At 38.5% G+C, this 13,589-nt stretch overlaps 1 protein-coding gene across 1 annotated transcript; it reads left to right on the top strand.

The window, feature by feature from the left end:
• The first annotated feature begins 1,348 nt into the window (after positions 1-1,348).
• On the top strand, positions 1,349-6,104 carry LOC143631749 (GDSL esterase/lipase At1g33811-like). The gene is made up of 5 exons (XM_077100405.1): positions 1,349-1,604; positions 1,896-2,020; positions 2,122-2,370; positions 2,490-2,754; positions 5,897-6,104. Exons 1-5 carry the CDS (start codon positions 1,349-1,351, stop codon positions 6,004-6,006), a joined length of 1,005 nt encoding a protein of 334 aa, XP_076956520.1. The 3' UTR covers positions 6,007-6,104.
• Positions 6,105-13,589: the final 7,485 nt, after the last annotated feature.

A 13,589-nucleotide genomic window follows, 5' to 3' on the forward strand; every position in this document is an offset into this window, starting at 1 on the left:
TTCTTATTTTTTCCCGATTTCTTGCTCACTCTTACCTCAACTCATTCCAAACCGCACCACATGGATCTTCAATGTTGCATATGTCCGTGTGGGCACGTGATTATTATATTCGCCATATTTGAAGCTTCCTTCTCTCACGTTCAAGGCACCACTGCTCGTGAACTAAGGGTCTAATCTCTTGATCGTGTTTGTGCTCCACACACCTCTACATGAGAGTCCACTAAGACATAAGATAAAGATGGAAGGGGATGACACCCCTTGCTTATCTCAACCATGCAAATGAAATATGCATATGCACTAGCCAACATTGGTGAACCGGCCAAAGGCAAAGACCTTAGTTTGTTTGTACTTTCAGGTCTACGTGAAGAATACAACCACTGCTCAAGCTTTCTACAGTTCTCGTCCTTTTCACAGTCAAGGAAACATTAACCGTGGATGTTGAGGTCCCTCTCATGGGAAAAAAAAACAAAGGTTAGTCACAGTGAATTCTATTTGGTATCCTCTCAAAACATGGTTTATGCATGGTTCCTGCAACCACTCCGGCATTGGCCATATCCCAAGTGATTGTCCAAACTGTGACCAACCTACATTTTGTGCCAACCCCCAGCAACCAATTTTCTAGATGCCCATTCTAGTTTTGTAGATACGCGCTCTACTGCTAACACTACCTGGTACACTGACACTAGAGCTAATTGCCATGTAACATTAGATTTATCTGGTCTTGGACTTTTTAGAGGCATACTATGGTAACCACTCACTCCATGCTGTTAATGATAAGGGACTTCCCATTCTTCGTATTGTTCCCCTCAATAAGAGATTAAACATAATGAATTCTTTGAAATAAATAATATCTGATTACACACTTATTAATAGTTTAGAATTTTTGTAACATTATACTTATTTAATTACTCTATTCATCCAAAAAATTAGTTCTTGTTTTGAGCTGTGATTTTTTATAAGCATTGATCTAATTAGTCTACTGTAGTCTTTTACCTTATCAAGTAACTTTTAGAAACATTCAATAATATAAAGTTCCCGTATAAAGTCATGCATGGTTTGAACTTATCTGGGAGCCAGGATAAAGGTGGAGGCCACGGTGTAGGTCTCACATGAAATACACTCTCTGTCAAGTAGCCCCACCCGACATTATTAATTGGTTCATAAACCCAACTCAAAAGTGGGTTCTATCCATCACTAACCAGAAACTGTTCACCTCCATCTCACGGAATAACGGGCAATTCTTTTATTACAACATAATAACAAAACCAAAATAAATGTCATTTTACAAATTTACCCCTCAAATGGTCATGTATATATGCTACCCAGATCAATGCATGATCGAATTAATATGGGGAGTTTGATGAAAGAGTTTGGGTTGTGGGTGTTGGCTGCTTCCCTGTTAATGTTTACGGGAAAGGGTTGTTCACAAGCTATTACGTCACAAGTTCCAGGTTTCTTCATCTTTGGTGACTCGTTGGTTGATAACGGTAACAACAATGGGCTTGTCACTCTTGCTAGAGCCAACTATAGACCTTATGGCATCGACTTCCCTCAAGGCGCCAGTGGCCGCTTTACTAATGGCCGAACTTTCGTTGATGCATTGGGTTGGTTTCTCAATTCTTATGCTACTTTTCACCTTATATACTTGAAAAACATCTAGTGCATTTATGAATAATTTCATTGACTTTTTTTTTCTGACCATCTGATGATATACTCTTAAATCTACCTAACTCTTCTACTGTGAGACTTGAACCCTTGAGCTTCAAAAGGTGGGAGCATCTATTGCACCACCAGACTGCCAGAGATACCGTTGGGCGAAATGCATGCCCTTTGGTTCATCAAATTTAAATAGTATTTTTTAAATAAGCTTAGAAATATTTATTGTTCCGTTGCAGCTCAACTTCTAGGATTTCGAAACAACATCCCGCCCTTCGCAAGAACTCGTGGCCGGGCAATACTTGGTGGACTGAATTTCGCATCTGGAGCTGCTGGTATCCGTGATGAAACCGGTAATAATCTTGTAAAGCTACCTTTTTTTTTTTTTGTTTTTTGTATCACGTTTCTAAATATATGTGTTAACTTTAGTTCCTGACCAAAATTTAAAATTACTTGCATATATAGGGGGATCATATTACAATGAATCAGCAAGTAAATAACTTTGGGACTATAGTGCAGCAGATGAGGCGTTACTTTAGAGGAGATAGCAATGCTTTGGCAAGTTACCTTAGCAAGTGTATCTTCTACTCTGGAATGGGAAGCAATGACTATCTCAATAACTATTTCATGCGTGATTTCTACAATACCGGGTCCCAATACACCGCACAAGCCTATGCAGATGCACTCATTCATGATTATACTAGTCAGCTTACCGTGAGTATTTTTTTTTCTTGGCTGGGCTGGCTAAACAACGCTATCATGTTAATTTTTGGCATATATTATGCGCGGGTTTAGTTAAATTTTACCTTACTTTGGGTTCAAATATTCGTCAGGCATTGTATAATTTGGGCGCACGAAAAGTGATAGTAACTGGTGTGGGCCACGTTGGGTGCATACCATATCAGCTAGCTCGGTATAATGGTACTGGTAGCAACAGCAGGTGCAATGAAAACATAAACAATGCTATCCAGTTATTTAACTCAGGCTTACGGAAACTTGTGGATCGCTTTAATAATGGTGGACTTCAAGGCTCACAATTTGTTTACTTGGATTCTTATCAGGCAACCAAGGATCTTATCCTCAATGCTCAAACTAATGGTATCTCAAATTTACTGTTTATTCCAGCCTAAGCCATTTATTGTTAGGTATTAAACAGAGTCGGTACGCAGCGGAAACACAAACACACACACACAAACGAAAGCAATAAATAAGAGACACGAGATTTTTACGTGGTTCGGTCAAGGCGACCTACGTCCACGGGCTGCAACTAGGGTATCTTTATTAAGCACAGTACAAAAGACTACAATACATGACTAGGTATATATAGAGAATAATTAGGTTAAATGACTTAGCAACCAAGAAAACTCTAATGGGCCATCCTCCATAATTAAACGGGCCGTCCCTTTTAGTCTCTAATTGTCAACCAACAAACCCGACCCAAAGGCCTTCACTAATCCTAACAATCTCCCACTTGAAGGCCGTGCGATAAACTCTAGCCCGCCATTCAAGTACAAAGCAACCCAGTCGTCAGTAATATCAGTAATCTTTATTACCAAGTCTTCCAAGCTTCCAGTTCTCATAAACAAGCTAAGACTTACCCCCTAGTTGCAGCAACCCCCTTCAACATCAAGTACCAGAAGGGCCAGTTGAAGCTCCACCAAGCTCCAACTCATCAGCCAAAACTGATCCATCCTCCATCTCAACTGATACACACGATCCATCAGTTCCAGAGATAACCCGAGAACCACTAACACTCTCCTCTTTTAGCAAGAGTTCTCCAGGAGAGATTTTATCAATCGGAATAATGGTCTTCAAAACCCAACGTTGTTTTATAACTGTTCCCAGAACACAACCCGCGCTCCCACTGTCACCAAACACCTTACCTGTTTTAGACCTCCGACCCCGCTCAGCTTGAATCACCTTGGCACAAGGCTCTACTCTTGCAAATTGAACCTTATTTTGCCTCTTCGACTCAGCGAACTCGACTTTGTTTTGAGTTGTTTTGAGGGACGGCCATACTTCCCTCAGTAGGCACTTCCACCATGTATAATGAACCAAACCTGTTTCCACGAGCAATAACTAGATTACCTTTAGTTACCTTCCATTTACCTCCACCGAACTTTACTTCCATGCCTAGTTCATCCAGTTGACTAACAGAAATAAGCCTTCTCTTCAACGATGGAATAACCCTAACATTCTTCAAGTTCCAAACGGTTCCCAATGGAGTTACCAAATTAACGTCCCCCATGCCCGTAACATCAAGAACATCACCATTAGCAATACGTACCTTCCCAAAGTTACCAACCTTTAGATTCACCATTGTTTCCCCGTTGTGCGTAGCGTGAAACGAAGATCCGGAATCCATGACCCAAGAGTCCACCATGCCATCAACACTACAAAATAATGCCTTGTCATCACTGACGCCTTCATTAACCTGTTCAGCAGTGTTCACCTCAGCGGCCTTTCCCTGTAATCTATTTGGGCAATCACTCTTAACATGTCCAACTTCATTACACCTCCAGCACTTTACATTTTTCCTAGTTCTAGACGAACTCCTCCCCCGACTCCCACTGCTCCTGTTATTCCCTTCCCCTGCCTGCATAAAACATATCAGAAGATGATCCGCCACTAGTGCTTTTCCGGCGAACGTCTTCACCCAACACAATGTCTCGGACCCCCTCAAATGTCAAACCATCGGCCCCCGCAGAACTAGTAATGGCCGTTACAGTTCCAGACCAACTCTCGGGTAACTAAGATAACAATATAATAGCTTGAGTCTCATTATCCAACTTCATGCCCACAGAAGCTAACCTGGACATAATCGAGTTGAAATTATTAATGTGACCAGTGACTGAACTTCCCTCGTGCATCCTTGTCATAAACAATTCCCTCGTCAAGAACACCTTATTGGCCGTAGATGGTTTTTCATACATATTTGACAGAGCTGTCATCATACCACGAGCCGTGGTTTCTTTCATGATATTAAAAGCAACGCTCCTCGTCAAAGCCGATGTAATTTTACCTCTAGCCTTCTTGTCCTTTGAGTTCCAAATTGCTTCTTCGGCTTTATCCATATTATCCGGCTTTTCCTCCAATACCATATCCAAATCATGTTCCCCAAGCAACGCCTCTATTTGCATTTTCCACCATGCAAAATCAGTCCCGTTAAACTTGTCGATTCGGACCTTCCCGTCTTCAGACATCGCAAACGAGAAAACAGAGAAAAAAACCAATAAACAAAACTCTAACCCGAAACCCGAAACCTATCTTTTAACCCGAAACTCCTGTCAACAAATACCCGTATCACACAATCAAAGGAAACCCGAACAACAAACCTAATCTTGAACGTCCAACCTTCAATTTTAGTCCGACAACAAGAAGCAGCCAACACTGCTTCTTCTTTGATTAATAATCGTAAAACACGACCTAACACGCGATATCTTGTTAACAATGTCGGCGAAAATCCGATGACAAAAAAATAAAAAATAAAAACGAATGACAACTCCAAAGAGGCAAAACCCTAAACACTTAAGGACAAAATATGAATTTTCTTTCTCTCTGTTCCGTCGAAAAAAAAACCACACATGCACAAGCCACAAACCAAAAAACAAAACCCTATTTTGTTTTTATGTGGCTTTGTTTTGCTTGTAGTCTTGTAGATCACGATAGCCTAAAAAAAATTCCCTTTGACTAGCAAATTAACTACCCCACCTTGAATATTATGTCACACCAAGAAAAGAAATTTCCAAGAGTTTTTACGAAGAAAAAAAAGTTTACGAACCAGAATAATTCTCTAGTCTCAGTGCATCTGTGTGTTCAACGAACTTTCGACTCTGATGCCACTTGTTAGGTATTAAACAAAGTCGGTACGCATCGGAAACACAAACACACACGCACAAACGAAAGCAATAAATAAGAGACACGATATTTTTACGTGGTTTGGTCAAGGCGACCTACGTCCATGGGCTGCAACTAGGGTATCTTTATTAAGCACAGTACAAAAGACTACAATACATGACTAGGTATATATAGAGAACAATTAGGTTAAATGACTTAGGGACCAAGAAAACTCTAATGGGCCATCCTCCATAATTAAACGGGCCGTCCCTTTTAGTCTTCTAATTGTCAACCAACAAACCCGACCCAAAGGCCTTCACTAATCCTAACATTTATGACTACATATAATTTGCTTGGAAAGATGTCTTACTTGTTTTAAATTGTATATATGTATGTAACCTAGGATTTGAAGTAATTGATAAAGGATGTTGCGGGGTTGGAAGAAACAACGGTCAAGTGACATGCCTTCCTCTTCAACAAGCTTGCAGGGACCGCTCAAAGTACATATTCTAGGACGCGTTTCATCCGACTGAAGCTGCAAATATCGTGACTGCAAGAGTTATATACTCATCAAGGCCACCAACATATACATATCCAATTAATATTCAACAACTAGCGTCACTATGATGCACATACTTTAGAATGATTTGCTTATGAATTTGGATTTGTTATTTCAAGGTTGTTGAATTTGATTAAGAACTATGATAGTTCGGTTCGAACATGTTTCTCCCATTCGATGTTTGGCTTTTTAACACTACCAAGTAGTGACTCAAATAATTCAGATTAAGTAAGTTCTCATGGAACGTAATAAACCTTGTTATATTGGCATTACAGCATATTGATTTTGAATTATTGTATGCATCAATACAAGGAAGACACCCTATATATAACAAGGTCAAAAGAAATAAAAATAAACGGCTACTAATTGGTAGCCAAACAATTAGGAAATCTTAAGTAAGGAAACCATATATTTGAGGAATAATAAGATGAGCAAATTTCGATCCATTAGAACGCTCATAACATACTCTGATTATTCTTTTGATACATGTCCTTCCTAATATTGTTCCAACCCCAAGTCCCAATAGTGTTACAGTATATAGAGATGAACGAGACCTGTGAGCCCGATGCTAATAAACCCTAAAATACTATAATACTATATGCTCCATTATCAAAAACATGCGTTTCTCCATTTCCTTTGATTAAGCATATTGCTAGTTAATTTCCTAAGTATCTAGTAGTAGTGGGTCTAGTGGATTAATGGTTTTCTGATTATCTCTGATTAACTTCCTTTAATTGTAAGCCTATAAAAGAACCAGATAGGTTACAACTTTGAGGAATGCATTGTGAATTGAGTCTATTTCTCTCCTAATTATTTCTTGATATTATGTTTTCTCTCCGAATCAATTTGGCTTGTATCATCTATTTCTTTCATTAAACAAGACTGTTTTCCAGCACAAACTTAACTAACAGATGAAATGGATAAATGACCATTAATAAGAAAATATTTTCACAATAATTATTACAACAATAACCATAATCTTGAGTCAAATGCATAAAAATTTATAATGTAAGCTAGTATAACTTTTATGACTTAAGAGTATACAGTTATGTTGTAGGTTGTTTCTGTTGGGTTCTAGTGGTAATTAGTCAATGGTTTAACGATTAAAACCGGTTTTAATAAAGGTTTCGTAATTATTAATCTTGTTAATTATTATCAATGAAGTGAAATAATATAAACGAGTAATCCTCACTTTTGTGGAACCTGACATGATCCGGTTACAAACAATACGAGTAAGGATTTAAACAACAAAATTAAATATAAATCAAAATTGGCAATATTTAATTTTACCTTGTTTAATAATTAATCGGTTGAGACACTGAGGGATAACGAGCTCGTTAGGTAACTATACGAACACGACAAGACAAAGCCCTGACAGTGGCAGCAGCAGCGGTGACCGGCGGCGGCGGTGGCATAAGGCAGCGGCGACAGCACAATGTAGCGGCAACGGCGGCTGCTAGTTTCTGGCGGGCAGGATGGCCGGCGGCGGTGGAGTGGATGAGTTAAGAGAGAGAAAGAGAGAGAGAGAGATCCTTTGGTGGCTAGGGTTTTCTTGTATACTTATCCTCTTATGATTAGGTTAATTATATTAACTAATAAATTAGTTAATACATACTGGGCAAGCCCATCCCTAACTCCGAAGCCTAGTCCAATTGATATTACTGTCTCGTTATTATTAATCAATATCGGTTAACTAACTTAAGCGGGTTTGATGTTCATTACCCAAGGTGTAACTCTCACGGGCCATAAATCGACCGGCCACGTTAACTTAACCAAACCGGTCCATAATTTCCAACAGTCTCCCACTTGGACGGTTTCTGGTTGAGTTTCTTAACACTGGCAGCCAGCGGTGCTCTAGTTACACATGGATGCCCCCCAATAAAGTTATGACATTTTAAAGTCATTAACCAAAACATATTGTAATACACTATTGCAAGATAATGAACTTATAGTAATCGTTTTGTCTATCCTTTCTGATAAAACATCAATTGAACAATGAGACATGGATCAGATTCAATCTCATATGGCGCTCAATTATTATGTTCTCGATATAGAATTAAAGTGGTCAAATCAAACACATAGTAAGTTTGGGGTGAGGTCCCACACTTCACCAGTTTGAATCAATGAGGGCGCCACGATATCTAACTGTTAAATATAATGTAAGAGTATAGAATCCCATCTTGACTACATAAAACTCCACTAAACTTCAGAATATTCCCAACCAATGCATTTATAGCCGGTAGTTATGCGACAGCGGTTGACCCTGATCAAAGAATAACCTTTAGTAACCGAAAGTTCTAATATGTATCTTAGGTCTAAGTTCTAATATGTATCTTAGTTACGCGACAGCAGTTAACCCTGACCAAAGAATAGCCTTTAGTAAACGAAAGTTCTAATAACTACACTAATATCAAAACATATTATGACTAATATCCATGAAGATGATATGATGTGAGTCACATCCAATGTCATTCATAATGAGGTCTGTGTATTTAGAAGTCAACTCCTTGAGTCCAAAGTCAGAATAGTCTTTGTTCAGAATCGTTCTCATGAGTCTGATTGACTACGTATAATTTAGAGTACAATATTCATGGATTAAACGTATTAAAATTGAACCCTATTATAGAATTCAGCGTTAGCATTTAACCATTAAATCAAAAGTGAACTCAAAAGTATAATTGTTTAAATGTTCATACATCCAAATACTAAATCAAAACAAATGACTAACTAATCTAAGACTTATAGCAACCCTGTGTTGATCATGTTTGTCCTGAGTCATCGGCTTAGTGAACGGGTCAGCTAGGTTTTGATCCGTGTCTACCTTGCTTATTATGATGTCTCATCGTTCCAGTATTTCCCGTATAAGATGGAACTTCCTTATAATGTACTTGGCTCTAAGATCTGCGCTCTTTGGCCTAAGAAATAGCACCTGTGTTATCACTAAACACCTCGAGGTTTATGAATACTCGGAACCACATTAAGGTCAGTGATGAATTTCTTCTTCCAAGCAACCTCCTTAGCAGCATCTAATGCAGCTATGTATTCAGATTCGGTGGTAGAGTTCACCATCACGCTCTGCTTGGAGCTTTTCTAGTAAATAGCTCCTCCATTGAGAGTTAATACGAATCCTAATTGTGAGCGAGAATCATCTTGGTCAGTTTGGAAGCTAGCATCAGTGTAACACTTTATAGTGAGCTCTTCTTCCACTCCTCCAAACACTAAGAACATATCCTTAGTCCTTTTCAGGTACCTTAGAATGTTCTTTACTACAGTCCAATGGGTAACGCCAGGACTTTGCTGAAAACAAAAAGCATACGAGATGTCAGGTCTAGTGCATAACATAGAGAGCATGATAGAACCAATTGCTGAAGCATATGGAATTGCTTGCTTGTGCTTAGTTTCAATGTCCATTACCGGAGATTGAGATTTGTTCAACACGGTTCCTTTAGCAATGGGAACACCTCCTTTCTTGGAGTTATCCGTTGAGAAACGCGCCATTACTTTGTCTATGCATGTACTTTGACTTAGCCTTAGAAGCCGCTTAGATATATCTCGGTAGATCTTGATTCCTATAATATAAGATGCTTCACCAAGATCTTTCATTGTGAAACAAGATCCCAACCAGTTCTTAACTTCTTTAAGCATATGAATGTTGTTTCCAATGATCAGTATATCATCCACATACATGATGAGGAATGATATAGTGCTCCCACTAGCCTTTCTGTAAACACAAGGCTCATCTTTATTTTTGATAAAACTAAACCTTTTGATTTTCTCATCAAATGAAGATTCAAGCTGCGAGATGCTTGTTTGAGTCCAAAGCTGGACTTATTCAGTTTGCATACCATATTAGGATATTTGGGATCGACAAAATCTTCAGGTTAAACCATATAGGCATCTTCATATAGGTGTCCATTAAGAAAAGCGGTTTTGGCATCCATTTGCCATGTCTCGTAGTCATAATACGCAGCTATGGCAAGTAATATCCTTATCGATTTAGTCATAGAAACGGACGAGAAGGTTTCATTATAGTCAACACCTTGTGTTTGAGTAAAACCTTTCGCGACTAGCCGTGCTTTATAGGTCTGTACATTTTCATGCATGTCGGTTTTTCTTTTGAAAATCCACTAGCTCCCTACTGACCGAACTTCCGGGTAGCTCAACCAAGTTCCAGACTTAACTGTCATGCATAGCTTGCATCTTGGCGTTCATTAATTCTTGCCATTTCTCATATTCCGGATCTAAATCAGCAGATTTGTAGTTAGTAGGTTCGTCATTGGACTCAGCAACTAATAGGACTTTGGGACTATCTAGATGTCATTGGTTTCTATTTGGTTCTTTGTGATTCATAGTACTTTTACGAATGCTCATGTTTAGTTCTGATGTATCAGCAAAAACATCTTGTTGATCAGACGTTCCAACTTCCTCAGCGATTGTTTGTGGTTCTTGAATTTCTTCAAGATCAACAATATTATTTTCAGTTCCTTGATCGAGAATTTCCTTCTCTTGGAAGTGACCCTTCCTTTTGATAGAAATCAAATTTGTATATTGTAGAAAAAAATACCCGTTTTGGTTATAGTATTCGACGAAAACAAATTTTATGCCACGAGGATCAAGCTCGTCACTGGTGGCATATGCATAACATCCCCATACTTTAAGGTAAGACAAATTGGGTTTACGCCCATGCCATATCTCATATGGGGTTTTGTTTACCTTTTTAGTTGGAGCCAGATTGACAATGCGGGCAGTGGTTATAAAGGCAAAGCTCTAAAAGGAGTGAGGCAAGTTAGTTCTACACATCATCAATCGGACTATGTTTAGTAAGGTTCGATTTCTTCTCTCGCTCACGCCATTATGTTGGGATGTGTAGGGTGGAGTGAGCTGTGAAACCATTCCACGCTCTTTTAGATGATTGATGAATTCTGAGCTGAAATAATCTCCACCTCGATCTGATTAAAGCATTTTAATTATTTTTCCAAGTTGGTTTTCCACTTCGTTTTGAAACTCTTTGAACTTTTCAAAAGTTTCATACATGTGTTTCATAAGATACACACAAGCGTATCGACTGTAATCGTCAATAAAAGAAACAAAGTATCTTTCATGAATTCTAGACATGGCTTTGAAAGGGCCAGAGACATCAGTATGTATGAGTCCTAGCAGATCCTTTACTCGTTCACTTTTATGAATGAAGGAGTCTTTGGCGAGTTTGCCACCTAAACAAGTCGTCAAAAGAGTCCGGTCCTGTGAATTATAGAATCCCTTCGGATTAGAGTCTCTTAACTCATGCCTTGCTTATCTGACCAAGTCGACAATGCCATAGAAATGTATCATTGACGCTAAATCTGACAAGTTTTGAAAGATTATATATATTATTGTTTATTTGAACATCAATCTCATAGATACCATTTTGAGGTTTAGCCTCAAAATAAAAGACACCATTCAAGTAAGCAGAAATAGCAATACCATTAAAAGCGTACTTAAATCCTTGTTCAAAAAGAAAAGAAACTAAAATAATGTTTCTAGTCAAACCAGGTGCAAACAAACAGTTATTTAAAGTGACTACAAGGCTAGATGGACACACAAAACGATATGTGCCAGTTGCAAGAACTAGGACTCTTTTCCCATCACCAACGATGAGCTCCATGTCGCCTTGTTTCAACTTCTTCTAGTTTTTTGGCTCCTGCAAGACATTAACGATGTGGTATCCACACCCGGTATCAAATACCCATGTGTTGCTAGAAACAATGAGCAGTTCAATAAAGCAAATAGAAATACCTTTAGAGGAGCTTTCACCATTGGTCCTCTGTTTCTTTAGCTCAGCAAGATAGTCGAGACAATTACATTTCCAGTGTCCCATTGTGTTGCATTTGTAGCATTGGCGCTCCTTAGGAGGCGAACGGTGGTACCTTTGCAACATTCTTGCTAGTGTTGTTTGCATGCTTGGCAGCAACGGTAACCTTCTTCTTGCCTTTACCATTATAACCCCAGTTATTGGGGTTAGGCTTCTTGACACCAGCAGATCGGACCATTAGAACTTGATTTGTTTTATTTGGAATATTCATCTCAGACCATGAAGCTTCAGCACTATCTTCACCCATGCATTCATATTAAAATTCATCATGAACTGCTCGTAAGAGCAGGGGAGAGAGTTCAAGATGAAATCCGCTGTCATTTCTTCTGAGAGGGGATAATCAAGTTTCTTTAACTGATCAATGTACCTTTTCATTTTGACGGCATGCACACTATTAGAGGATCCATGTTCAATTTTGCATCTTTAGCTGCTTCATGGTGTTGAAGTGTTCTTGGCGGGCTTGTTTCTGGAACATGCCCTTGATTTGCTCAAGTATCTCATAGGCACCAAATCTTCCAAACCTTTAGCAAGCTTGGAGGACATGGTGGCTAGCATAATGCAGGGGACTTCAGTAGAGTCGTCTTTATGCTTATCAAGAACTTTTCTGGCAGCAGTTGCATTGTTCTCAGGCTCTTCTGGAACTGGTCCATTGAGAACACAGAGCTTATTTGCCATTATGTGAACAAGTCTCAAGTTACGGTGCCACTCAAGAAAGTTGGTGCCATTTAGTTTTTCTATCTCAAGAATGGTCTTGAGGGTGAATGAGGAGTTATTTTCAGCTGACATCTGTTAAATAAGCAAAAGTAATCTAATTAGTATTTTTAATGTTATAATCCTTTTATCAATGACCCAATAACATTAATAAAATAAGAAAACTAAATGGCACCTGACATCTGTTAAATAAGCAAAAGTAATCTAATTAGTATTTTTAATGTTATAATCCTTTTATCAATGACCCAATAACATTAATAAAATAGGAACAAGAGAATCTGGCTTCCAGTTAGTAATGCAGCTATAGCACACAACATTAGTAAGTGGTTAGGCAGACTAACAACTGTCACAACCCAACCTAAGGCGAAAATGCCGGGGCGTGAGCATGATTGTTCATAGCTCGAGGTAACTATCATACAATAATGGTGACAATATCTAATAATTAATTTATTCCATTTAAAACAAAAATATTCAAATATAGAAAATCACCCAAACAAGAATCCATAACAATAAAAGAAATAATCCATAATTTAAACTTGAATAAAATAGTTTTTGATAAAGCCTATGGTCTCATCAAGCAATCCAATACTCCAAGTCTTCAGTTTAAATGATAACCTGCATATACGTAGAAAATAGATAGGTTTGCCAACAATAATGTTGAGTGAGCATGCCATTAGTTTTGCAATGATATATCATAATATGAAAAGTAGCAAAACGTAAGTAAAGCGGAAAATATAACCAAACCAATTAGCAGATAAGTGTCAAGTGAACCATCGCCAAGCGAATCGGGCGCCGATTAAACAAGACGGTCGTATGATCATACTATATGAGAATATGGTGGACCTCTCCGAATGCGCAAAATAACCAAGTAAGCAAGTAGCAAATATGTTTAGCAATTCACACACAATAGAACGTTTGCTAATGTTAAGATATATATAATACAAATACTTTAAGTACGTATACGCCCCCAAAACG

Source organism: Bidens hawaiensis, unplaced genomic scaffold (genome assembly GCF_021521415.1).
Source record: "Bidens hawaiensis isolate Kalapana, Puna unplaced genomic scaffold, B.hawaiensis_p1.1 tig00006251_1, whole genome shotgun sequence".
Classification (NCBI taxonomy): Eukaryota; Viridiplantae; Streptophyta; class Magnoliopsida; order Asterales; family Asteraceae; genus Bidens; species Bidens hawaiensis.

Bases quoted from the DNA above. Each gene is read 5' to 3' on its own strand.
- LOC143631749 (XM_077100405.1), top strand. From the start codon at position 1,349: ATGGGGAGTTTGATGAAAGAGTTTGGGTTGTGGGTGTTGGCTGCTTCC. The intron at 2,021-2,121 runs GTAAAGCTACCT...TTGCATATATAG, and splicing joins ATGAAACCGGTAATAATCTT to GGGGATCATATTACAATGAA. The intron at 2,371-2,489 runs GTGAGTATTTTT...AATATTCGTCAG, and splicing joins ATTATACTAGTCAGCTTACC to GCATTGTATAATTTGGGCGC.